Source organism: Lepisma saccharinum, chromosome 5, assembly GCF_977018435.1.
Source record: "Lepisma saccharinum chromosome 5, izLepSacc3.1, whole genome shotgun sequence".
Taxonomy (NCBI): domain Eukaryota; kingdom Metazoa; phylum Arthropoda; class Insecta; order Zygentoma; family Lepismatidae; genus Lepisma; species Lepisma saccharinum.
The window spans coordinates 19,621,552-19,648,739 of record NC_139233.1 but is presented as its reverse complement, the minus strand read 5'-3'; the positions used below and the strand labels follow the sequence as shown (position 1 = coordinate 19,648,739).

General features: G+C 36.5%; 1 protein-coding gene across 1 annotated transcript; it reads left to right on the top strand.

Annotated features, from left to right (window-relative positions):
- Positions 1-755: 755 nt before the first annotated feature.
- Positions 756-21,801, top strand: wus (TM2 and DnaJ domain-containing protein wurst). The gene is made up of 5 exons (XM_083122246.1): positions 756-1,156; positions 2,838-2,985; positions 10,944-11,145; positions 14,808-15,075; positions 19,179-21,801. The coding sequence occupies exons 1-5, from the start codon at positions 920-922 to the stop codon at positions 19,386-19,388; spliced, it is 1,065 nt and encodes a 354-aa protein (XP_082978372.1). The 5' UTR covers positions 756-919; the 3' UTR covers positions 19,389-21,801.
- Positions 21,802-27,188: the final 5,387 nt, after the last annotated feature.

The following is a 27,188-nucleotide window of genomic DNA, read 5'->3' as shown; positions in this document are numbered from 1 at the left end:
TGTTTTACAATGTTTCGAATTTCGCCCTCGAGGAGCGCTTCAAGACACTTTTTTTGGCTAGAGTCTAGTTTACGTCCTACTTGCCCACTCCTTGTTATCCGTTTACGTCTTTCCTGCGCACTCCTTCTTGCCCGTTGACAAAACCGTGCTATCTAGCAGACAGCCGGCGCTCCGGCATCCGTAGAGTAATTAAGTTTTTCTTTTTACACTTTCTGTCACTAACCATTCACGGGAACGAGGTATGCCTACGAGGTTAGGTTAGGCCTGTTAGGTTAGGTTCCATTAGCACTCAATTCACCCCTAAATGTGTGCTTCATAATCGAAAAATGTCCTCAGTACGTTCAATCACGCATATCCGGACATCGGTTTTTCTCGATTTTCTCCTCCAGGAAACTTTTCCTCGCCTTGGGATTTACTTTGTTGAATTACTTACGATATATGACACGTATTCCTTAGGAAAAGGACGTAAACTAGACTCTTACCCTTTTTTTTTATACTGACCCTCCTACATAATTTTCTGCGCCGTCATAAGAACAACAAGCCTTTTTATTATTTAATAATCATCATCCTCTCATCTATTTATTTAGCGGGGAGTAGCTTCGCTTGTCTAAAAAAACCTACCATGTCCCACTTAATACGTAAAACTTTCTTTCTTATGAAAACAATGAATTCATTTTTGGGTATAAATATTTTATATTACCTAGGCGAAAACCTACGTGGTGGTATGTCATTGAACCACTCGTTCCACTCTTTCAGCCAGCTGAGAAGCGGTGTAACGGTACTTATGTCTGACGTTTGCCTGCGATGCGCGCGTTGTGTTCGGAAGTGGAACATCGCTCGAGACAAGATTCTTATTTGGAGATCAAGCGGAGAAGGACTGTAACACCTGTAGATCTAAAGTATTTTTAGTGTTTTCAAAATGGCAAAAAGTTTGATGCTAACGTATCTTTTGTGGCTAGTTGGTGGCTTTTGTGGACTCCATCATTTTTACCTAGGAAGAGATTGGCAGGCGTTCCTCTGGTGGTGCACTTTAGGAGGTTACGCAGGTTGTGGTTGGCTTCGTGATCTATTTCATATACGTGAATATGTTGCAGACGCAAATGAGGAGAAAAGTTATATTATGCAATTGTCGGAAAAAATTAGACGAAACAGAAAGGTAATATTTATGGTTTGAAATGGTGAACAAAAATTAGCGATATTTTGTTACTTCCGGAAATAGTTGCCGCGTGATGCAAATGTGGAACAGGATTCGTGTCATTTCTAGAAGTAGGAATTATTTACCCGTTTTGTATAACATAATAGTAATTTCGGTAATTTGTTTCCATAAAACGCCATAATACCAATTTATGTTGGTGCAAATTGGTATGACGTGAATTTTAATGCACAATTAATTTTAAAACGAGATTGTCTAGAAAATATTCCTTATGATTCGTATTAGTAATATTGGTAATATTAATTTATTATAATTAATAAATTAATAATATTGGAACTTTTTGTAATACATTCTGTCGCTGAGCAGTCGCAGAAAAAATATCTATTTGACATTATCTGTGGATGAATGTAGTTGAACGTGAGGACTTGTTGCATCTGTCACTTCCTAATTGTCGTTCGTGCACTCTCCTCGCCGCGGTGCGAGGAAGGTTGAAATACGCGACGGAAACTGACAGTACTGTATTTGGGTAACATATAATAAGACCAGAGCCATTGTACTATAATATATATTTAATAATTCTGAAGGAAAGTAATAATTCAGAAATAAAAAATCTTCCATCTCTTTTCTACGTTTTTACGTAAAATTCTTTTGATAGTTTACCTATTAGGAGGGACATACATGGTGACCGACTTTTACCATTGTCTGTCTTGTCTACTAAAAAGGAAGGAGCGAATGCAGAATATAGATAATGTCTCCAATTTCGTTAATATTTTGTATACTAACTAAATTTGGCCTTCTAATCACGAATCTGTTGTTAAAATGCGGGGGTCACGTGTGGAAATCGGGGAAAAAAGGCAATAAAATTTGATTTTTTCTTTAGAGCTGTATCGCATTTTTTTACGAACAAAATTAAACTAAGCTTGCCTAACCTAACCTTACCGGAAATGGGAGCGATTTTACAATACAGGGAATTTCTCCATTTTGTTTGAAATTCGGCATACTCACTAATTTTGGCCCCCTAATCACGAATCTGCAGTCAAAATTTGGCGCTCACACGTGGAAATAGCAAAATAATCGAAATTAAGTTCTTATTTCCACACCCTCGATTTCCGAATTTCCCGCCGGTTCCGGGCTCCGCCCCTGGGGTAATCGACCTACCGCCCCCAACCGCTATCGCGGCCCCGCCTATATCTATAGACTCCCTGTTAAGGGCGTTAGAAAGTGGCCGGATTCACCTGCCCCAAATAAGCGCCAAATTTATACGTGAGCGCCAAATTTTAAGTGCAGGTTCGTGATTAGGAGACCCAAATTAGTAAGTAACCGAAAATTCAAACAAATTGGAGAAATTCCCTGTATTGTTAAATTATACCCGGAAATGGTTCGTGGAGCTACCTGTGCATAATGTTAAAATTTCTACCCTTGACCCCCGCATTTTAACAACAGATTCGTGATTGAAGGCCAAATGTAGTTAGTATATCAAATATTAACGAAATTGGAGACATTCTCTATACTGTGCAATCATACCAAAAGGAATATAGTTTATAGGAATTTTGGTCTTTTTTATGATTCTATAACAGTAGCAAATTTGAAAATTTTCTGTTTGATTTCATAGATTATTTTGCAAAATATGTTTCATATGTTAATTTATCATGACCTTCTGTATTTCATTATGATTTCCTTTCAGCCTCCAAGAAGCACAACACGTTTTGTGGGCACAATCATTGTGGCTTATCTGTGGGGTTCTGTTCTGATGCTTGCCATTCCAGAAGATAAGATTTTGGGAATCAGCTGGACATGGCTGAATATTTTAGTCCCTTATGCATGTGCCTTAGGTAGGTATCATTTCTAATTATTCTTATGTAAATTTAGGGAATTCAACTTTCTTATTATATTTTCAAATATAGATCTTAACCCTACACTGTACAACTTTCTTCCCTGAAAAAAATATATGTAGTGTAAAATTAATGCTGGGAAAAATATTGGAAAAAATCCTAAATGTCTATGTGCCCTTTTTTGGCCCGTTAAAGAGTTTGCGTCTCAGGGGTAACACTGTGCACTTTGATCGGAATGAATACTTTTAACCAGTGGTCGAAAAATTTTCTTCAAAGCTAGGCACCAGGAAACTACCTACTATCAATTGTGGATACTACAGTGTCTTTCAAAAGTCGCACATCCCAAACTGAAACTGTATATTATGAAGACCGTAAGAGGTATTTACACCAGTTTTTCTACACTAAACTAATCATGTACGCTATCACTGGGTTAATAAATTTTGTTAGCATGTATCCAAATAAAAGCAATTACATTATTTTTAAAAAAAATATTGTTAATTTGCTGAAAACATCTGAGAATTGATTTTCAACAATATATACCAACGTAGAAATTTTCAGCGAAAAATGCAATTTTGTCCAGGACTTGAACACGGGTCTCTAATTACTGAGCTCTAATTACTGAGCTGGCCTGGCCCCGCCTGATTTTTCGCTGTCGCTGTTTTACCTGCATGGAATCTTCTCTGCCAGTGCTACTGCAACGGGATCTGTTGCCTTTGAAATACAGTAGACTTCCACGTTGCCTGGTTCCTTCCAGCGTAGAGATTTTAATTATTGAAGATCAGGCATACACAGGAAATGTACTACGTAGAAATTTTCAGTGAAAAATGCATTAACATCTCTATGCTGGGAGGAACCAGGGAATGTCGAAGTCTGCTGTGTTTCAAAGGCAACAGATCCCGTTGCGGCAGCACTGGCAGAGACGATTCCACACAGGTAAAACAGCGACAGCAAGAAATCAGGTGAGGCCAGGCTGGCTCAGTAGCTCGGTGGTTAGAGAAATCGCACGGTATGCCAGAGACCAGTTTCGAGTTCTGGTCGAGCCTGCATTTTTCGTTGAAAATTTCTACGTAGTACATCTTCTTTGTGTGCCTAATCTTCAATAATAATAACTCTTTAACAATTTGTGGGATCATTTGTTGGTGTTTGACTAGTCGTAAAACAGTTGCTTTGTGAGGTACAGCAGAAGCAGGGGATTTTTCTTGGAAAACCTCTCGCACGTGAGTGTGAGAATGAGTAGTAAAATACTCTTCAGCAATTCACACATGCTGCTCCAAAGAATACGCCATGCTGAATCAATTAAAAGAACAGGCATAGTAGCGTCGAAAGTGAGCAAAGAGAATTCAGTGTAACTAGGATTCTCTCAAGAGTCCAATTTCGGCACAAAATCTTGGTTTATGATTTTTCACGTAAATGTATAGCCAATACTTAGGCACATGTGGCGTACATCTGTTGACAATATTTCGACCTGCTAGCATTGCTATATATGTTGCAAAAATGTCACTTTTTCACTCAACCCATAAAATTGCCAATAAAAAATCCATCAAATGTTGCACATGACCAATATTGGTCGCAAATGACAGATTGACATGGCATCAGTCATCAGACATCTAATTATGACCCTTCGATAATTTCTTACGTATTTTTCTCATTCAAAAGTGCATTTCTGGAAAAAAATTAACGCTGCCTTCCACCAGATATTAATTTATATACATTTTCTGTATGGAGAAAGCTGATAACTTTAAGCATTGAAAAATATCTCAATGGATGAAATTTTATATTGCAGAAACCACGGTGTAAATATCTCGTACGGTTTTCATGATATAAATTTTCAGTGTGGTTTGTGTAACTTTTGAAACACACTGTATATGAAGCTGAGTCATCGCTAAATCATTCGAGAAAACAGGAAATGGGGTGTTGTGCGACAAAAAAGTAAGAAATTATTATTGACACTCTGGTATGTTCACAACGTTGATTTTTTTTAAAAAATCATTTGCTAACTTACGCTGTACTGCAATTTGAGCTTGGAATCATTAAAATTTCGTACATATTACAGCATAGGATCACAGTCGCCAGGCTGAAGTTTTTAGTCGCCATGGCAACCGGGATTTTTCGATCCCTGCTTTTAACACAATATGTTAATGAACTCTATTTTGAAAAAAATGAATGTACAATATAGAGAATGTCTCCAATTTCTTTCCTACTTCTTATACTCAATAAATATGCAGTCCTGGTAACGTATGTGCAGGGATCATGGAGGTGCACGTACGGATGTTTTGGACAACTAACTGTAAATATTATTCATGTAGGGATGAAATTAGTAGAGGTGTAAAGGGACTTTCTGGCCACCCTGTAGAATATCTACAGGCTACAGGGTAGGGTTCTTTGAAGACAACGAAACCAGGCAGAATGCCTTCCAATGGAGACGTTTAAACAAATATATTATTTAAACAAAGGATCGTTGTTGTTTGTGTTTGTCTTGTGTAGTAGTTGTGGTGTGTTTGTGTTTATATTGTGTTATAGTTGTGATGTGTTTGTGTGTGTCTTGTGTAGTAGTTGTGCTGTCTAATGTGTTTGTCTTCTGTAGTAGTTCCTCCATTCATATTGGGGGTTAGGCGTAGAGCTGACAACTCTGCACTGTAAAAAAGCCATGTCAAGAATCAGCAATATAAGGCCATGGATGTTCCCAAGGTAAAATATTCCGGAGGTAAAATAGTCCCCCGTTCGGATCTCCGGGTGGGGACTACTTTGGGAGGTCCCTGGACTAAGGATAAGATCTACGTTAGGAATAAGGATATTAAATTAGGCACCTGGAATATTCTGAGCCTTTACCGGCCTGGGGCATTTCAGTGTACAGTTAATGAGATAGTTAAGTATAAATTAGATGTAGTAGCTGTCCAGGAAGTTAGGTGGCCAGGAGAAGGGAATTGTAAAACTAAAAATTATACTTTTTTCTATGGTGGTACTGAAAATCATAATTTTGGAACAAGCTTTTTCATAAATAATAGAATTATCTCGGCTCTTAAAACAGTAGAATTTATTAATGATAGGATATCATATGCAGTTTTACAGGGTAGGTGGTGTAAAATTATTTTAATAAACATACATGCACCAACGGAAGATAAAGATGATAATACTAAAGATGATTTTTATACAGAGTTAGAACAGGTCTTTGATAAATTTTCTCAGTATGATATGAAAATTCTGTTAGGTGACTGTAATGCACAGATTGGCAAAGAAGAGACATTTAAACCCACAATTGGTAAAGAAAGTCTTCATGAATTAAGTAATGACAATGGTATAAGATTGATTACTTTTGCAACCTCAAAGAATTTAATTGTGAAAAGTACCACTTTTAAACATAAAGATATCCATAAATATAACTGGTCTTCTCCAGATGGTAAAACTCATAATCAGATAGATCATATTCTCATTGATATGAGAAGGCATACTAGTATGATTGACGTTCGTACACATAGAGGTGCTGACTGTGCCAGTGACCATTATTTAGTAATTAAGACAGGTGAGTGGAGAAGGTTACATAATTTAGAACTACATAATTTGTATTCATGTCCAGATATTATTAGAATAATTAAATCAAGAAGACTTAGGTGGGCAGGCCATGTGGCACGAATGGGAGAGGAAAGAGGAGTTTACAGGATTCTTGTTGGGAAACCTGTAGGAAGGCCAAGACGAAGATGGAGGGACAACGTCGAGATGGACCTAAGGGAAATCGGTAGGGATGGAAAAGAGTATATAGATCTTGCTCAAGATAGGGACAGATGGAAGGCCTGTGTTGCTGCAGCCATGAACCTTCGGGTTTAAGAAGGCTAGAGAGTTAGTTAGTTAGGTAACATATCTAGAGTTAAGATTTGGGGGTGATGTGTAAAAATTGTACACTTACGTCTATATATGTTGCAAAATTACGTTTTTCATTACCACGATCATTCTCCATAACAGAAACATAGGAACCATGTTTGATGATATGAACAAATGACATTCGGCATTCGTTGCGCTGTCTGCCTACAGCGTTGCCACACTGTTGCTTCGTTACTTGCAGAGCATTAATTGTTGCTTCGTTGTTGAAATGCTAGAGCATGTGGAATGTGGACTTTGATTACAGTTTGGCAACGGTGTTCGAGCGTTGTTCTTGAAAAATGGCATGTTGCGTAGTGAGGAAACTAGTGCTACAAAACTTATATTTTGTTACAATATGTGCTCATTGGCAAAAACATTTAACTGATATCCCCATGAACCATTTCCGGTAAGGTTAGGGTAAGAAATTATCTCAAATTTCGTTAATATTTGGTATATTAACTAATTTTGGCCTTCTAATCAGTACATTATGCATGGCTAGCCCCACAAACCATTTCCGGTAAGGTTAGGTTAGGCAAGCTTAGTTAAAATTTTGTTCGTGAAAAAATGTGATACAGCTCTAAAGAAATCCACTTATATCGGCTGTTTTCATGATTTCCAGACGTGACCCCTGCATTTTAACAACAGATTCATGATTAGAAGGCAAAATTCAGTTAGTATACCAAATAATAACGAAATTGGAGACATTCTCTATATTGTTCATTCGGTCCGAAAAAATATACAATTTTGTTACACAGGATGCACAATGGGATTCTTGAAGAACGAAACAGCTGGCACCGTGGAAGTGGCGATGTTTCACAGTGGTTCTCAGGTGGAGCAAAACTATTTCACCAGTTCTATTCAACTAAAAGGACACAATTACAAGTTTTGTGTTGATATGAAATCCTATTAATTAGAATTCAAATATGCAGTTCTATGGAATGTAAAGTTACAAAATACGGTATGTCCTTTCTGAGACCACTGTGCAGTGTAGGGTTAATTGGATTAATCTATATGATTGTATTGCTTAGTTTACTTTGTTGGATCACAGGTAGTGGAATATCAAGACATTGGCACTTAATAACTGTTGCGATACATTTCATAATACAGTTTGTAAAAAAATAACTGCATCACTTGGGAAAAGTATGGCAGGACATCTAAAGAGTAACAATAGTTACTTGTAGAAGGGATGCACATTCTTAAATGTGCATAAAAACAAATATCGTCGGGTCCTCTAGCACGTCTTTTGTTTTGTTGTCTGTTGTTACCTCTTTTGCCCTCCAGGTGTCTCTGTTGTTGGCTAGTGTTCTTGAGAATCTTCTTATATGGGTCGGCGGGAGATTGACAAAGTATCGCATGTTGTTCTTATCGCGTGATTGTTTGCCTGATTGTTGCTGCATTGTTTGCTTTTATAGTGTTGTGAAGTTTACGAACACATAAGCAGTTTAAGTAGTGCTGTGGATTGTGATTGATTTGAGGAATGATGAGTTTGAAAGACACTTCACCTCGCAAGCAAGGACAAATTTTGGCTCTACACAAGGAAGCGGGGAGTCAACGAGAAATTGGTAGAAAACTTAACGTGAACCAGTCAACAGTATCAAGAGGCATTAAGAAACAACAACAGTTCGGAAAATGTTCCTTGAGAAACAGGTGTGGAAGGAAGAAGAAAACGTCTGCGAGGGTTGATCGTAAACTGAAGTCATTAGCGTTGCAGAAAAGAAGCATAAGTTCACGTCAACTGGCTGCACAAATTGAACTGGAGACAGGTATTAAGGTAAGCCATTCAACAGTAGTGTCTAGACTGAAGTATTTTGGATTTCACGAGAAGAAGCCGCGAAAGAAGCCGCGCCTGACAAAGAAACATAAGGATGCAAGGAAAACATTTGTGCAAAGGTACGGAGATTGGACAGAGGAGGACTGGGATTGTGTGATTTTTTCGGACGAAAAGAAGTTTAATCTTGTCGGAAACGATGCTGGAGTGAAGCTTTGGATGCGTAGTGGGGAGGAATTAACTGATGAATGTGAATCTGAGACACAGAAGTTCTCCGCAAGTGTTATGTTGTGGGGTTGCTTCACATCGAGAGGAGTTGGGAAAATTGAAATTGGTACTGGGTCTGTTAACAGCGAGAAGTACATAGACATTCTTGATCATAAATTAATTCCCACAGCTAGGAATTATTTTTCAGGTGCAAATTTGAACAAATTTTATTTTCAGGATGACAATGCCTCCTGTCATCGATCTCGTTCAGTCAATAATTTGTTTAAGGAGATGGGTATACAGAGAATCTGGTGGCCTCCTAATTCACCAGATTTAAACCCCATCGAAAACCTGTGGCATATTATGAACAAGAAACTGCGAGAAAGGTACTTTGAAAACAGAAAACAGCTAATGGCAGCAATTGTACACACTTGGTACAATGATTTAGATATTTTAATATGCCGCAATCTTGTTCACAGCATGCCCAGAAGAATTGAGGCTGTCATGAAGGTTAAAGGAGGCCATACAAAATACTAAATGAGGGACATTTTCACAAATGATGATGTATGTGTGGTAAAATATGTTATTCATGCTCATGGACATTACGAGAAACTTTTTCTTGATAAATGTAACTCTATACGTTAGTTTTCTCAATTACTGTATAGCGTATATTGTGTAACATATGTATATATATATCTCCCATGCATACTTCATTTGTAGCCAAATGTAGAAAATATGTTTCAAAAGTTACAATAAATATCCAGTTACACCCTGGTTACATTTAAAATATGTTATACCCTATCACACAATTCATATGACGCAAATAAGAATTTTTTTGGCCACAAAGCTAAGTGATGCAGTTATTTATTTACAAACTGTAGCTTGTAATAAAGTTTAACATATTTTCTCATCCAGTTTGACATTATAGAAGTGACTGCACCAGAAAAAAAAAATATGAGGGGTTGTTGGGGGGAGCAGGAATATTTTCTAGGGCTGCTCATTCACATTTCATATATCGCTAAATTCTGGAATGCATGTATTTACAGTTGTTTTTTTTTTTTTGCTTTCCACCTACATCATTACCACTAGTGTACTGTGATGTCAGGGGTCCCAGGTTTGAATCCCGGCCTGTTCATGAATTTTCTTTTTGAGTGTTACTTTATCAATTTCATCACTCATCCTCATCATAGCGATTAGCCAAAAGTGGCACAAAAAAAAAAACAACGCTAAATAATGCATGGCACAACAGCCTGTTAAGTAGCTTTTCACTGGGTGACACATGTTCAGCATACAGAGTCTCATCAATGCTGTTATCCAACTTTTGAGACCAGAGTCCATTCTTATTGCTTTCAAGTAGCTCACAATTGTTCTCACAATGCTGTGTTCTTTCACATTTCTGTTTTGTCAATCAAATCTTGGCTTTCTCTTAAGTAACATTGCATAGTATTGTTTCTTGTTTTGTTAAAGTCGCAGAAATTATGCTTTCATTGCATTGTAATTTTTTGTACAAGATAAGCTCTATGGTTACAGTAATTTCTCAGGGGCATTGTTGTACTAGTGCATTGTTCCATGACAACAATACTAATTTTTTTTACCTATTATGATAATGCCTTTAATTTTTTTTATATTTTATGGAATCTTCTCATTATCGTAGTATTTAATATTTTTTCTCTAATATTGTTTCTTAGATGTTATTGGCTCTGGTCTACCAGATAAGGGTTGTTTTGGTTTGTAGACATTAATTGTGTCTTATGTAATGCAAATAGATATGGTGGAATAAATGGTAATGCAGGTTCTCTTATAATTAATGTGATTTGAGAAGATAAGCAGCCATAGCGTGGTGTTGATCACACCATCTTCAGTATGGTAAAGATCGAAAATGTGTCATACCTCTACATTCCATGTGTACCTTCGTGCCACAGGGGATAGCTTTTAAGCTTCATGATTTCAGTAGAAAACCAAGTAATTTCGAATATTAGTTTGGCATATCAAACTAGTGATAACACTATATGACTTACTATTATATTTGTGGCAATCATACTGAAAATGTTAAGGTCAATTTGAGGTTGTAACCAATTCAGTACATACTATACTTTATTTACTATTAATAATAAGTTTCTTTTTCAAGGTGTGTATACTGTTGGCAACATTGGAAGGGAGCAAGGGACTATTTGGTGGGCATTGGGAACAGCCTATGCAGTGTTCCCATTTTACTTCTATTTGGATGAGACCAATTGGTTAACGTTAACTACATTTGTTGCAACGATGGCATTTGACACCATGTCAAAAGAGTGGAGGAGAACACCAGTGCCTAAGAAGACTGTTTGCCAGTAAGTACAATTTCGGTTCTTCCATTGGACGTATATTTTTGTAGCAAGTGGTGCCAACTGTTATTTTTGGTACAAACAATACTTCAAATATGACATTTGTAGTACTTAATGATCCTAATAACAAGTCCTGTTGTCATGGTAACCACAGTTTATTCGTTGTCCAGCTTCATCTTCATTTATTCTGTAGTAACAATATTCCTAATGATGTTTTTTTTGTAGTTTCACCTGGCTAATGTTTGAATGCCCGATCTGGTGAGTTATTTCTTTCATGTAGGACTTCTGTGTTAGTCATTCCATTCGAAATCAACACAGCCCCCAACCTGACCATCTCCGATTTTCATGAAATTTGGGGAGTTGAAACTATGCAAGGAACATAGTAACTATGAAAATTTTTAGTCCTGTGCGTCTTGTAATTGTTAAATTATTCAAGGTCAAAGTTAGCAGAAACTGCCCTTCTTGAGCCCGCTTAGTTATACTAAATGTGCTGTAACTTCGCACCTGTTTCGCTCAGGAAGCTCAAATAAAGCTTATTGTACAGGGAATTGAACAAGCTTTCAAGTGATATATAACAAGCCTACCTTTGGATAAAAATATAATTTTGTCACGTGACCTTGACTTTTGACCTTGAATATCTCAAAACACGTCATCACCAAAAATCGTTAAAAAAATATATTTGGTCCCTCATGCCATACTATAAAACATATCAAAAAATCATTCTGGGACTGCAATGGGATCAGAAGATACAAAATATTATGTGTAACTATGTGACTGATAAAAGCCTCATTACATGAACTATGACGAGTCAGTCTTCTAACACCCCCTACAAAATGTGATGGAGTTATCCTGGTCCTGAAAAAAATAGGTTAGGCACAGGGAGATCCCTAGCTGTGTGTGTCAAGCGCAGGTCCGGCACATTGTTGACCGCCATATTGAATTCAACGCAAAAATTTCAAAGGAAAGGGGGTGATGTGATATATTAAATCAGGCTAGAATTTCACGAGAAATGAAGCAGCGAAGGTTTTTCCAACTTCTTTTTAGGCAGCAATACGTTATACACATATCTTTCACTTACGATATATGCACATTATAGTGTTGTCAATTTTCCTATGGGCACACTCGTTGACGTCTTTCAGACTCACATAGAACATTTGGCAATGTAGCAGGTGCAACATCATCGCAAGCAGCAACTATGCCTTATCTCAAGGTGGTCAATATCAGGGACTTTTAGTGCATTCACCATTCTCTTCAAATGTTTCTGAAGGTAAAAGTCCTCCTAAGATGTTAGATCTGGGGAATGTGCAGGCATTTTAATAGATCCCCATCTGCCCATCAATCTACCTAGAAATTTATCGTGAAGAAATTGCCAAAATGTTCACATAGTGTGGTCACACACTGTCCTGTTTCAAAACTCTGGAAAAGTGCCATACCCCATAAGCAAGGATGAAAAACCTGTTCACTTAACGCATCCAAGAAGTCCTCATCATTTAAGGTTCCGTTCTTGAATATGGACCAACCATTCCCGTTCTCCATACACTATACCACATAATTAGCTTACCAGCAACAACCATTCAGCTGAGATCTGTCTACTGTAGATTATCAAATCACAGGTATTGCATATAATTTTTATTAACTTTACCGTGAACTTATAAAATAGCCTCGTCACTGAAGAATTTTTCATTCCAAAGGAAGTGTCACGTAATTGCTTGAGATACTTTTCCTAATATTCTCCACTATTGAAGTATTTGGTGAATGTTGCTGATTAAAATCATATGCAATGGTGCGTATACTTCTTTCTCTCCCAAGATGTCAGTGTGGTCTCGACGAGTTCCTAACACGTTAGGAGCATTCTTAATACTTTGTTTTTAACACCTCAAAAAGGAGAAAATGGTTACAAGCATGCAGTAATAACTTTTTGCTGGTTAAAAATACTTTGGAAAAACCTTCGCAGTTTCATTTCTCGTGAAGTTCTAGCCTGATTTGTATATCACTTCACACCCTTTCCTCTGAAATTTTTGCGTTGAATTCAATATGGCGGTCAACAATGTGCCGGACCTGCGCTTGACACACACAGCTAGGGATCTCCCTGTGCCTAACCTATTTTTTTCAGGACCAGGATAACTCCATCACATATTGTAGGGGGTGTTAGAAGACTTTGACTCGTCATAGTTCACGTAATGAGGCTTTTATCAGTCACATAGTTACACATAATATTTTGTATCTTCTGATCCCATTGCAGTCCCAGAATGATTTTTTGGTATGTTTTATAGTATGGCATGAGGGACCAAATACATTTTTTTAACGATTTTTGGTGATGACGTGTTTTGAGATATTCAAGGTCAAAAGTCAAGGTCACGTGACAAAATTATATTTTTATCCAAAGGTAGGCTTGTTATATATCACTTGAAAGCTTGTTCAATTCCCTGTACAATAAGCTTTATTTGAGCTTCCTGGGCGAAACAGGGGCGGAGTTGTAGCACATTTAGTATAACTAAGCAGGCTCAAAAAGGGCAATTTCTGCTAACTTTGACCTTGAATAATTTAACAATTACAAGACGCACAGGACTAAAAATTTTCATAGTTACTATGTTCCAGGCATAGTTTCAACTCCCCAAATTTCATGAAAATCGGAGATGGTCAGGTTGAAAATTGCACATATCTGTGTTGATTTGGCATGGAATGACTCATTAGTTAAAAGTTGTGGCAGTGTTCAAACCTAGAACTCCTTCTCTATCAACATGCTAAAGACAAAATTGAATAATAATACACCCATTTAGTATTCTAGTTAGAAAAAAATATTTTTTTTGGTTGGGACGGGATCAGGATGGGAAATTTTGAAAATCCTGACCTTCAAGATGGAAAATATTCAAAATTACCTGACAGTGGAAAATTTTGATTATGCACACAATTTCACCTGAAGTGATGATTGATTTTGCATTTCTGGAATAAAACTGATAATTTCAATAAAATTTGACTACTTATAGTACAAAATATATATATATATATATGTAGGGAATAAACTACTTTTAAACTATATTATTTAGATTTTCCCGAAGTCTGGATCGGGATGGAATTTTTTCCCGGTCCTGACTTTTTGTGATCCTGCCCATCCGTTGTGATTACTGCGGAGGTTATATGTATTTCTGGATACCTGGAAGTTTCAAATTGAGGCAAAATGAAATTGTTTATTGCTTAAAAGGATGCTTAAAAAATGCCCTGGGCCACCTTAGCTCCTTTTTATTTAATGTTATAAGTGAGTTTAGAATTATTTTTTATCTCATTTTTATATGTTCTTGAATGTATTGATGCATCTGCATCAATACATGTTTGAATTTTGAATGCTAAAATGTTTATTTCCAGTGGCATGCCCAAGAGAGGGTAGTTGGTGTGGGCAATGCCCCTCCTTTTTGCCTGACATTCCTAAAAAATAGGGCTGACTACTTAGAAAGTCTTTTGGAAATCCTGGGCATGCCACTCTTTACCATCTGTTGCAGCGTTTACAGAAGTGGAATTTAAAACTATTAAAAAACAAATTTCTCACAATATCTGACTTTTATTTTTGTTTATGTTAAGTAGTTTCAGCATTAAGCATTATTATAATTTGTTTATATTATGATTCAGCTTTTGGCAAACCTTTTTTGTGATAAGTGTAACTCATTTTTCAGGCGCTGTAGCATTCTGTTGTTCTGTGCGATCTTGTACTTGTCCCTGTGGTGCAGCTTCCTTTATTTCAATGCAAAACTCGTGGATAGTGAGGGTGAAGAAGTTCCTATAAGAGAGGCGATCAGCCATTTTTTCAGTTCGCCATGGTGGGTTGATCTCAAGCAGTCTCTTGTAGATGTCTGGACATTTGCACAACATCATGGATGGGCTGAAATTTGGAGACAGATTGTGGAGCTATCTGATCCACATGGAGAGATAAATGCATTAAAGGTAAGGGAGAGATTATTAATCTGTAGAGGTGAGATATTAACTAATACTTTATTGGCCAATGTGGGTACATAAGTGTATCATTAAAGTTTCTGATAATTTACAGAGCATCCTCAGTGGTAAACTGGTCAGCGTAGTGTGTTATGAAGTTGAGGTCCCAGGTTTGAAGACTGATCAGGCATAACGGTATCATTGTGTCAGTTTCATTATTCATCCTCATCATCACTATTAAGCTAAGAAGTAGAAAATAAGTGTAAAATGGCCAAATGGAATAGATAATTTTACTGACCCCACTGAACATAGCCTACAGTTTAGTTTAAAATTGACTTTAGTGTCATGACATCAGCATGTATAATAATTGTTAGCTTCTGGCCAATCGGCATTTTAACATGACGAGGCATGGTTAAATCTGTGAAATTTCAAGTGTGTCTCAGGGTCTTGCTGTTCTTTGTAGTTTTTCTGTAAAATGGTGCATACTACCACCACCAGATGCCTGTCTCCTAACTGTACTGCAGGTCTGGGTTTCTAACTGTTGAAAAAGGGTCAGTCCTCTCTGAAAACAACTACTGCTTTTGCCAAAGACAATCCCAGGGTCAGATAATAAGGGAGTTACACAATTTTTCGGGGTTAAGCCAATACCACTTTGAACCGTTACAAATATTAGTGCTGGTACCCTTACCAATTACCATCTATATTGATACTAATAATTAAAGAATGTAACACTTAACAGTTCAGAGTATTTATTAATTAATTTTGATATCTAAGTTTTCCGTTTGAACTATATCATTGCGATCTGCCAGAGTTTTGTTTTAAAATATTCATATGATCACGAGAGGATTTTTTAATCAAACGCATATTGCAAAAATGAATATGAAGAAAAAAGAATTTTTCATAATTTTTCAGGATATTTAGACTTCACAAAAGTGTTGTCATTTTTGCAGACTCTGCAAAACACCCCTACTACTGACAGTGTTGACCAGTATTTCAACTGATACCTTTGTATTGTTGTCACGTCAGCCCTACTATTTTTCAATTCTTCTTCACTGATCTTCCCATTGCTATAGGTTTGAAAATCATATTTGGTCTAGGAATTAATTCGTGCGGTTGTTACGCACACATTGAAGCTGTAGTTCAAACACAAAATACATAAATACCTTAAGAAAAATATTGTCCATCGCGAGCCACCACTTTCGCCCATCTGTCAGGCAAGTTACGGATTCCGTGGCGAAAGAAGTCCTCATCCTTTGAAGCGATCCAGTCAGAGACCTATTTTTCGATATCTTCTGAAGAAGTGAACCGCTGTCCAATCAAATCGTTATTCATGCAATCGAACAAGTAGTAGTCCGAAGGAGCAACGTCTGGTGAATACGGCAGGTGGGGTAAAACTTCCCATCCGACATTTTCTAAATAGGTTTTGACCGGTTTTGCGACATGTGGGCGAGCGTTATCATGATGAAAAATAAGTTTATCATGTCTGTTCTCCCATTCTGGTCGTTTCCTGGCCAGAGCTTGCTTCAAACGCATTAATTGTCATCGATAGCGTTCTCCATTAATAGTTTCACCCGGTTGCAGCAGCTCATAGTACACCACACCTTTCATATCCCACCATATGCACAGCATAACCTTTGCACAGTGAATATCTCGTTTCGGTTGTGATGGACCTGGTTCACCTGGTCCACGTAATGGATCCACTTCTCATCGCCAGTGGCAATGCGATGCAAAAACCCCTTTCTTTTCTGTCTTTGAAGCAGCAATTCGCAAATGGTTTTTCGTCTTTCAATTCATGTGGAACTCAATGTGACATCTTTTGAATCATTCCCATGGCTTTGAGGCATTTGGAAACTGTTGTTTGATCAACGCCTAATGCTTCTGCAAGTTCTTCCTGCGTTTGACACGAATCCTGATCGAGCAATGCTCTCAATTCTTCGTCTTCAATTTTTTTTGGCTGTCCAGGTCGCTCTTGGTCTTCCAGGCCGAAATCACCACTTCTAAACCGTGCAAACCACTTTTGAGACATTCGCTCAGCTAGCGCATGGTCACCATACACTTCCACCAAAATATGATGACTTTCGGTAGCACTTTTCTGCATGTTAAAATAATGAAGCAGAACACCCCGCAAAAACACTTTATCTGGCACGAACTGCGCCATGTTCAGTTGACTACAAAATGCTGTTGTTGACGCGTCAATCAACTTCCCTATACTACGAACGATGCGCGCTGACAGGAGTTTTCAACGCCATCTCTTGTCCAGGTGCACGAATTAATTCCTAGACCAAATAGGTCATCTCAGCATACAGCATAACATAATTCATGAATAATTGTGACTTCTGTTGAAAAGAAACAAAGTATTTATTCAATTTCCTATTTTCATAACGTAAGAACTAACCAAGAGTTAATCATGCTGTAGAAATTGCAGATGGTAACACTGCTCAGTATTCCCGCACCATGCCGTGCAGTCTAAGGAGTCATGTCTTGTGCTCTGGCTATAGGACACGTGAAGGTTCGAGTCTCCTGGAGAAAGTGTAAGAACTCTTCTCCTGAGATTTTGACCAGTGTATGGGACCAGTGGCCACCCACCATTGTGAAGAAACTGGAGAGCTATGAATTAGTAGCATAACCCGGTCAGGGATACCTACAACGACCGAGGGTTCATTGTGCTGACCACATGTCACTTCATAACTGGTTGGGTGAAATCCCACCTTGGCAGGTGGGAGCGAGGCCGGCTGTCAGTATGTAAGCCCTGGCTCTCAAGGGCTGTTGCACTATGGTTTAATACTGTTAAGGGCCAGTTTTTCAATGTCTGGTCAACTTTTTGGTCAGCCAACCAAAAGGGCACTTGCGGTTGTTGAAATTCATTGTTTACATTGCAAATACAGAACCTAACGTGTACGTATTGCATTGTTACAAGGAAATACATATAAGGGGAAACAATTACTCCACATTTGGCTTTTGCCCTAAAACAGATGGTCTTCACAGAATAGTAAAATGTACAAATAAAGTATTCTTTCATACAGGACAAAAGAGACATCAGATGCAAAACTCCTATCTAGCCATGTAATTAGGAAAATGTGTTGAGATTTTGCATGTATATTTTGACTAGAAGTTTATACCCTGCTTTGTACGTTTTTCCCCGGGAAAAAGTAACATCATAGAGAAATTAAATATTTTTATTGAACATTCATATTTTGTAGGAAACTTTTACACCGTATCTCTACCCGACGATATAAGAACAATTTTTAATTCATATTTTAGGATCATGTAAAATTAAACATAGAATCGATGCCAACATCGTGGTAAATAAATGATATTGAAAAGAAGAACAGTCAGCAGAAGGACTCGAACTCACGACATAAAACTGAACATTTTTTCCAAGCTACCACCCTTATCTACTACACCAACTTGCCACCTTGGAATTTGCTTCTCCATAGGACAGATGTCTTCAGTACGTGTACACAAATCAAAGTCTGGCGACCATTTGTTTAGTTTTGCCTGTTACTGCGCACTTTATTTGAACTCTGCGCCAAGCGCAACAAATTTATTTTTACACCAGTGTAGCTTTTTGTTGAATTATTTCTCATTCATTGTGCCTCAGAAACTGTCTGGTGGAGGTCTGTCTTCCGATGAGGCAGCCATGTTTGTTCGAAAACTACCAGTCATCTCGCTGACCACCAGATAAAGCCCGGATCAAGTTCAGTGCCACTTAACCTCCAGTTGAGGAGCTGACCGCAGATGGAAAAACCCAAAATTGCAGTAACCAACCCGAACTTTAATCTCACATTGAAAAACCGGCCCTAAGTTGTTCATAAGAACTCGCACTTAAACTGGAAATAGCAAGTTTCATCCACCAAACTATGTTGTCAGAATGTCTTCATTATGTACTTTGTTGTTTAAGCATTATTCTGTTTATATCTCCCTGTAGTATTGATTTATTACATATTTCAGTGTGAGTTATAAAACAGAATTTACCTTTAAAGTAAGAATTGTAGCTTTCCTGGCAATGTGATTCATACAAGTATTCTCAAGTTATCCGAGAAACTTGGTAGAATTTCCCTTTGGTACACATATCAGTGCATTGATTAATCATAGCATTTGCATTTATTTACTAGGTACTAGATTTACCAGAGAATGCAAGTCAGGAAGAAATCACTTCAAAATGGAGGAAGATGTCTCGTGAATGGCATCCAGACAAAGTGAAAGATCCAGAAAAGAAAATCTCCGCACAAGAAAAGTTTATGGAAATTCAACAAGCCTATGAGATTTTGTCTAGTATTAAAGCCAGGAGATCAAAACGAAACAGGAAATACAAGGAGGAATAAATAACTTATTAACATGCCAAATCATGAAGTTACTTATTAATGACTCAACTTCTTAGTGCAGCTTTTATTTGCACTCTTTATCTACTTAATGAAACATATTTTAAGTACTTTATTTCAGACTTATGTGATTTTTGTCATTGTCATAGCAGATGGTACGTTAAATATTTTATATATAAGATGCTAAGATATGTAAAATTTTGAATCATTTTACCGTCCAATATTGTTATATCAATATGTGATAAGTGAAGTACACTTATAATATATTTTTTAATCTTTTGAACTTAAGAATATTACCTAAAGTTGGTTACTTCTTGCAATGAAATTCCATTTTGTCAAGATAAAATTGACTGATAATGCTGGAAATGTGAAAAATTACTTATTTCATGTCACAACTATGTATTGGGAATAATGCCTCATAATGTGCTTACACTTATATTGCATTCACTCTGTTTAGTTCAGCCATTGTTTCTAGAACAATTATTGTTATTATTATTGCAATGGAACCTTGATTTTATGCATGCAAAGTAATCTAACAGTTATTTTAGTGGTTTTTATTTGATTTTATCTGCGACGTTTCTTTCTGGTTTCCCAGAACTTTTTCAAGCTACACATTCAACAACACAACCTCACATGGCTAGTCACTTCTAACGAATGAATGTGTGTCCTTATTTCCTGTCTTCCCTCCCCTCCTCCTGATGGCACTGACCTTCCCTTTCTCCTTGAACTGATCTGGTAAGATGAAATAACTGTGTTAGATTATTTTGCATGTACAAAAAGTGGGTATGTGAACCTTCAAGAAGAATTTGATTTTATGCTTTTCAGGACAGACTACTAGTTTCTAGGATTGAGACATTATTACTGTATCAACCAATGTGGAAAGTGTAAAATCTGGAAAAATTTATAACATTTTGTTTTTGGGATCATGAAGATTGACTGTATAATGTGGTAAAATGTAACGGAGTGAGAAACAAATGTGAGGGGCAAGATTATCAATAATAGTTTAGTTTCACATACATTGGTGATTAGCTGAAATCTTGAAAAGCAATGTTTCGAAGATCACACATCTTCTGTGTCAAGTTAAGTTCATCCCACTTCATGGAGAAAGTCCAAATGAACCAGCAGCCAGAAGCACTGACACGTAAAAAAATCACTCTTCAAAATCATCCATAAAGAATGAAAGAAGCACTACAACAACCATAAGAATATGTCTAATGTTCACGCAACGCAGGTCTATCAAGAAGGAGCAAGCAGGTTAACCTAGTCAAGCTCAATTGACTACTCAATTGAATGCCGAAGTTTCATATATGCACATTCGGCAGGGTAAATTAGTCATCAGAATTCAATGCCATGTTATCCAGGTGAGGTGGCATGGGAAACTTGTTTTGCAGAGTAATATCCTCTAAAGGAATGCTGGCATATCCTTCAACCTTTCTTTGATTTCAAAGACTCTGTACATGATCAACATAATTCCGCTTCTTGCATGAAACCTTGCTTCATATGAAGGATTTTTTATTTATAATAGCCATTCTTTAAAGCTGTTCCTCAAGCCTTCTTGAGTTGTCATTGGCTGAAAGCCTCAACGTTTTCACAAAAAGTTATACCAGATGTTATTCTTAACATGCATATATGAGAATCATGCGTGGATTCTTAATACAGCTATCACTATCTACATCACAGTATTAGTTTTACATACATATTGTCTGAAATGATATGGTTAAAATATGCCAAAGCACCAAAAATATTAGTAAGATAACCATACTTCTGTATTTCAAAACATGCATTTTTATATGTATAAGTGCCTTTGATGGATTACCACTACATACTCTAATGACAGGAATACAATATTGACCAGTGTTGTTTATTTTCATAAGCTTTTTGACACATTGTCAACTAAATAGTCAATTATTAGCTCCTTATTGTTCAATGGACCAATGTTTGCTATATTAAGTATAACATGTGTGGGCTACAGTATTAAAATTCAAGTTTTATAGTATTTTTTTTACACTAAAACTTTTATAATGTTGATACATGTGAAAATTTTTGGTAATTATATCATTACATTGTTGAAAGTTCATTACAAAGGAATTTTTTATGAAGTTTATATATTCATTGAGTGCCCATCAGTAAATTTTTACTTTTGTATTATCTATTCTCATGTATCTCAGCTTGAGTATTTTTTAATGATAGAATTGGAAACCATGGCAAGTGATTTTTTATTCATATGGGGCTCATTGAGCAGCTATTAATTGACAGTACTTTCTTTGTTATTTATATTCATTTATAAATGTTGTGGTGTCACTTTTTACTTATACAAAGCACTTAATGTTAAGGAATGAAATGTTCATATACTTATTTATTTGATGGATGTTTATATTTTGTATGAGCAAATTGTAACAATGTTGTTGAATATTAATCACAGACTTTGTTTATTTTATCCTTAATGCTGTCTCTTAAAATTACATGCATGTACCACATGGTACAACACAGAAAAACTCAGTGTGGAAGGCAGTTTTTCTTTTAAAAAATATTGTAGACCATATCTATATACATGTAGAACGTGGCCAGTGGTCTTGCCACATAAGCTTCTGGATTTAATAGTCATCTTGTCAATGAGAATTGCCTGGGTTCTCATTTGCCATCATGATGGGTTGGTGGCTAAGTGCGTGTTACTCAATGTACTGTACGCTCATGTGGGCCCAGTGTCTTCAAGGCCTAACAGTTGTGACAACTTTGTTCTTGTTTGTCAAGGACCAATTTTTCAGTTCATCTATATATCAATCCTTTTTATAATTATACCTTCTGAATCAACAACAATACCATCACATAACAATGGCATATCTGGGAGTACAGGCATATTATATAAACTCCAACCTCCCCTTTGATCAACCTTAAAAGATACAGTAAAAGTGTGTATTGGACATTCATGTATAAAGTGTACTCGTATGTCACAAGTGTCATTTCCCAGCACGTATATAATAACCAGGACAAGCCATTTGATAATTTTACATATTTAAAAAATTAAAAGTTAAAAGAATGCTCCAATATATAAAAATGTGTTTCATGAAATAATTGGTTAAATAAATGAAAGTTCATAATTGGGAAATGAGAGACACGGTAGTAGATAAATACCGAGAAAATAGTAGTCACTTTTTCCGCGAAACTGTTTTATTTGTAGTTCTATTAATTTCAGTGGCGACTGCCATGGTCCTCGTTGGGACTTGTTGCTTGGCGTGCTTCTATTGTCCATAGTTCACTGACTGCTGCTAAGTGCATTGTCAATCGTATAAAACAGTTTGGAAAAAGTTAGTACTATTTTCTTGGTATTTAAAGGCAAGTTGTTGGGTATTCTTTTCCATTTTCAAGGGATAGGTCATTGTGATCATTTTAAATAGTTTTCTGGAGGACTAGAACATTTTTTGTTACTTTTTTGAAATTTTACAAGATTTCTGCTTGTTAATGCTTGTCTACACATAAGCAAACAATATTTTCAGGAAACCAAGTAGACCAATAGCCAAAGCTCCTTCCTTCTATTTTCAATCTTTGTCAGTTGAATTTTTTTTTTTTTTTTTTTTTTTTTATACTGACTGAATGAAATCCAGACATTGCTTACTTTGAGTATGCCCCCAATTGCTTCAGTGGAGGAACAGAGGAACTTCTTTATGTACAAGTCTTTAATAGCAGAAGAGTTCATTTTCATTCAGATTTATTGTGGAAAGCCAGTTTGTGTGTACAAAGATAATGCTGGATAAAACTTATTTTTGTAAATTGATTTTAAATTGCATATATCTGCCAGTTCTGCAACAATCAGTTTGTTTCTTACGGTGGATGTCCAGGGAGTATTATCCCACTTTTTGAAAAAATTACAGTAAAATTTAAACATTTTGTACTCGTCTGTTATATTGCTTTCTAATATTAACTCGTTGCCTGTTAAGGAACAAAAATAGATAAATTATTTTTAAAAAAATGTTATTTTTCTTTTACTATTTTTAGGTCATAACTGCATTTTTCAAGCAATTTTTAAGTCTTTAAGTGCCTTACCCTAATGATAACCATAACAATGTTGCTCCAAAGTGAGCGGTTTGGGAGTAAATTTGATAACCAACTAAAGTATAAAACCAAGAAAAACAAATGGAAAGTTCGTCGATCTCATTGTGGCTCATGTCTTATCCAGATGCTCCTGTGTATTTTTGTCAATTATTGGATACTGATGTTCAATATGTGAGCAACAGGAGACTATGCAGCAACTTGCCGTTTCAAGTTTGAATTGAGTGTAGGTTATCCAGTTTTACTCATTATAATGCATCACCATCCTAATTTGACAGCCTTGGTTGCCAATCACATTGAATTTCAACCCATGATCTGTTTTTTTTTTAAAAAAACAAACAAAAAAAACAACAGAAATGTGTATTGTAATACATTGAGGTAAGTGGTGTAAAGTGGATGGCTTCGCAGACTGAATTACAGTACCCTACTGATTGCTGGAAAACCCCTAAATAAACTAACGTTAGTCTGGTTACACTGGGTAATTCCATTTGACATCTCGCTGAATGGCTTTGCTAGCGTTAGATTAGCCAACCTATGAATTGACGTCTCACTGAATGGCTTTGCTAGCATTAGATTGGCCAACCTGTCCAATAGATTTGAGGGCTGATCCCAATTTTCCATGGACTCAAGAGTCATTCCAGTTGATAGCTTCTCTACTTCTGCCTGGATGTCAAGGGCTACAAACTTGCATTTTGCTTCCAAGCTGGTCATAGACTGCTTGGGGCAAGCCCATGTGGGTTCTCCACTTTCTTCCACCAACTGAAGAACTTCACTTACTCTGGAGACATCTGAGGTTCTACTGATGGATGCTGATGAACAGGTTTAGTATAAAACCACAATCGTATCTACGTCTACACAGTACCTACAATAAAGCAAGGTTTTATTAACACACTACTAGACTAGTGCACTTATTGGCAACTAACATGTTTTTTTCAGTATTTTGTAATGTAAAATTTATTTATTGAATAAAGATAAACTATTACTAACTAAATAAACTAACTGGTAAACTATTGAATGATATCACAACTACTTCACATGGTTCTGGGACTCTAACAATACTCATGTTTCAAATTTTCTTATTCACTTTGGGCCATAGGTACTTTCCAAATAGGATTTTTATTCGAATTTTCTTTCACTTCGGGCCACAGGAACTTTCCAAATAGGATTTTTTATGTATTCTGGTACGGAAGTTGCCAGCAGCTTGTTGGCAGAGGAAGTTTTTAGTAAGATGCATTTTTTCAAGAAACTAGTTGATACGTTCTTGCAATTACTTCACGCGTCGTATTATTTTACTATTAATATTAACTTAATAATACTCAGCGGTGAACGATGAGACTCAGTGAAGTACACAGACTCCTCTCAGGTACAGGGATAGTGTTAGGCAAAGACAATATTCACAGCACAGAGAAATAAAACCACATTACTGCCGTATGTATAAACTGAAAAGTTTTATTCTTTATTTATTGCAATTATAATGCAACTATACTTGAGACGAAGGTGAGGATTTCGCTTTGTCGATGAATTGACTCAATTAAAACGCATAAACTCAATACGTGGCTATCGGCAAGCCTATGATCACATAGACCTAGCTTGCGCCCCGAACTACCACACCAAGAGATATGCAATGATAACTGAGCCAATATTTGCTCTTTAGCCTTTTATTTCCAAATTAATCCTTAGGCTAACTTTATTATTTGACGTAGAATGGTTGCAGTATTGTGCATATCATCAATGCATGGCTATCGGCGTACCTATGATCACATAGGCCTAGCTTGCACCCCGAACTACCATACCAAGATGTATGCACAGCACCGAGGAGTTCTTTTTAAGTTTAAAAGCTTCGTCGATCCGTGGTGAAAAAGTGTGATGATTCTTATGCGATATCCTCGCTTTTATACTATTTTCGAGAACACAGATTAAAGTACAGATGAATCATTCACTATCTACAAAAGGATACTATCAACAAAACTGACATCTATACATCTTTAGAAATACAAATTCATATAGTGCACTCTTGCAAACATGAAGATACATTAAACTACTCATAACAGAGCATGAAATACAATAAGCATTAAACAAAAGATATATATTACAAACAGGGTGCAATATTACATATAATAACAAAGAAATTACGCTTTCTTTTACAAAAATAAATACATTAGTGACATATCTTCTACTGGTGACGTCACATAAAAATGTGGATCATATCATAGTTTTGCTTTGCTGGTAAAATAAGATAAGATTTATTCCGTTCGTTTGATCATCTATAGTACAGAATGTACAATGATATTGAACAGTATTTAAATTATAAGGTATGCTACATAAAAAGTAGTAAAACAACACTAATACAATTTACATTTAAAAAATTTGTCTCGCTGCTACAGCCAAAAGCAACATTTTCTTAAATAGTGGTAATTTATCGCATGTACATTAAAGTACCTTGGCTATATAACCTCTTTTCTACATTACATATTATTCTTCTTTTAAAAGAAACTTTGGCCAAAGGATGACTGGTATGATTTAACAATATGGGGAATTCATTCGATTACTTTCAAATTCGAGATAATCACTAACTTTGGCCTCCTAATGGATCTTAAGTTGAAATTTGGTGCTGTCATATAGAAATTGCGAAATGATGTGCAATTATTAACGGTATGATTGTCGATACACCAGTTGCATGGAGCGTTCATTTGTATGTGAGAAAATGGCATGTTGCATAGTGTCGATTGTATGTTTGTTGAACGAATCATTGACGGTAAGGATAGGTTACGTTAATTTTCAGTAACAGAAATATCTCCAATTTGTTTCAAATTCGGTATACTTACTACTTTTGGTATCGTAATCATGAATGTGGAGTTGAAATTTGGGTGTGGATTGTATGTTTGTTCAACGAATCATTGACGGTAAGGATAGGTTACGTTAATTTTCAGTAACAGAAATATCTCCAATTTGTTTCAAATTCGGTATACTTACTAATTTTGTCTTGTAATCATGAATGTGCAGTTACAATTTGGCGCTAATTTGAGGGCAGGTGACTCCGGCCAATTTCTAAGATACCCTTAAAAATGGACTCTATAGTGGTAGCCGAAGCGTAGCGGAGGCGGGGCCGCGGTAGCGGGTGGTAGGTCAATTACCTCAGGGGCGGAGCCCGGAATCGGTGGGAAATTTGGACTCAAAAATTTAAAACGGCTATACATTCTTAAATACTTCTTTTCGCGCTCCAGATTATTGTTCAGGGGTGTATATATAGTTGTTTTTTTAGGTATTTGAAACAAAATTTTCCGACAAATAATGAGCAATTGTGCCGATAGCAGACCACTTAATTTAGGTTATTTTGCAATTAGGAGGGCAAAATTAGTGAGTATGCCGAATTTGAAACAAATAGGAGAAACTCCCAGTATTGTAAAATCGCCAAATGTTCTGAATGATCACTCATCTGGGGAGACGAAAACTTTGGAAATATCGCACCTTTTTGGCGTTCACTTGCCAGTTGGAAAGCGAATATCAGAAACTCGTTGTTTTGGACGGTACTGTACAGTTGAACGCTCGAGTATTCGCGATTAAAATTGAATGTACAGGTAATTTAGGACCTTTTTCTTTAGAAAGCATTTAGCGATATTATTTTAGTGCTAACGGAACCTAACTACGAGACCATTTAGGTTTATTATTAGAAGAATGCTAAGAGACCTAATCTTAAAACATTTATGTGAAAGTAATCCAGTGACGTGCACTGAGGAGTAGCTAGTCTAGCAGAGA

Excerpts from the sequence above, each read along its gene's own strand:
- wus (XM_083122246.1), top strand. The coding sequence starts at position 920 with ATGGCAAAAAGTTTGATGCTAACGTATCTTTTGTGGCTAGTTGGTGGC. Across the intron at positions 11,146-14,807 it reads CCTAAGAAGACTGTTTGCCA|GCGCTGTAGCATTCTGTTGT; the intron begins GTAAGTACAATT and ends CTCATTTTTCAG. Across the intron at positions 15,076-19,178 it reads GAGAGATAAATGCATTAAAG|GTACTAGATTTACCAGAGAA; the intron begins GTAAGGGAGAGA and ends TTTATTTACTAG.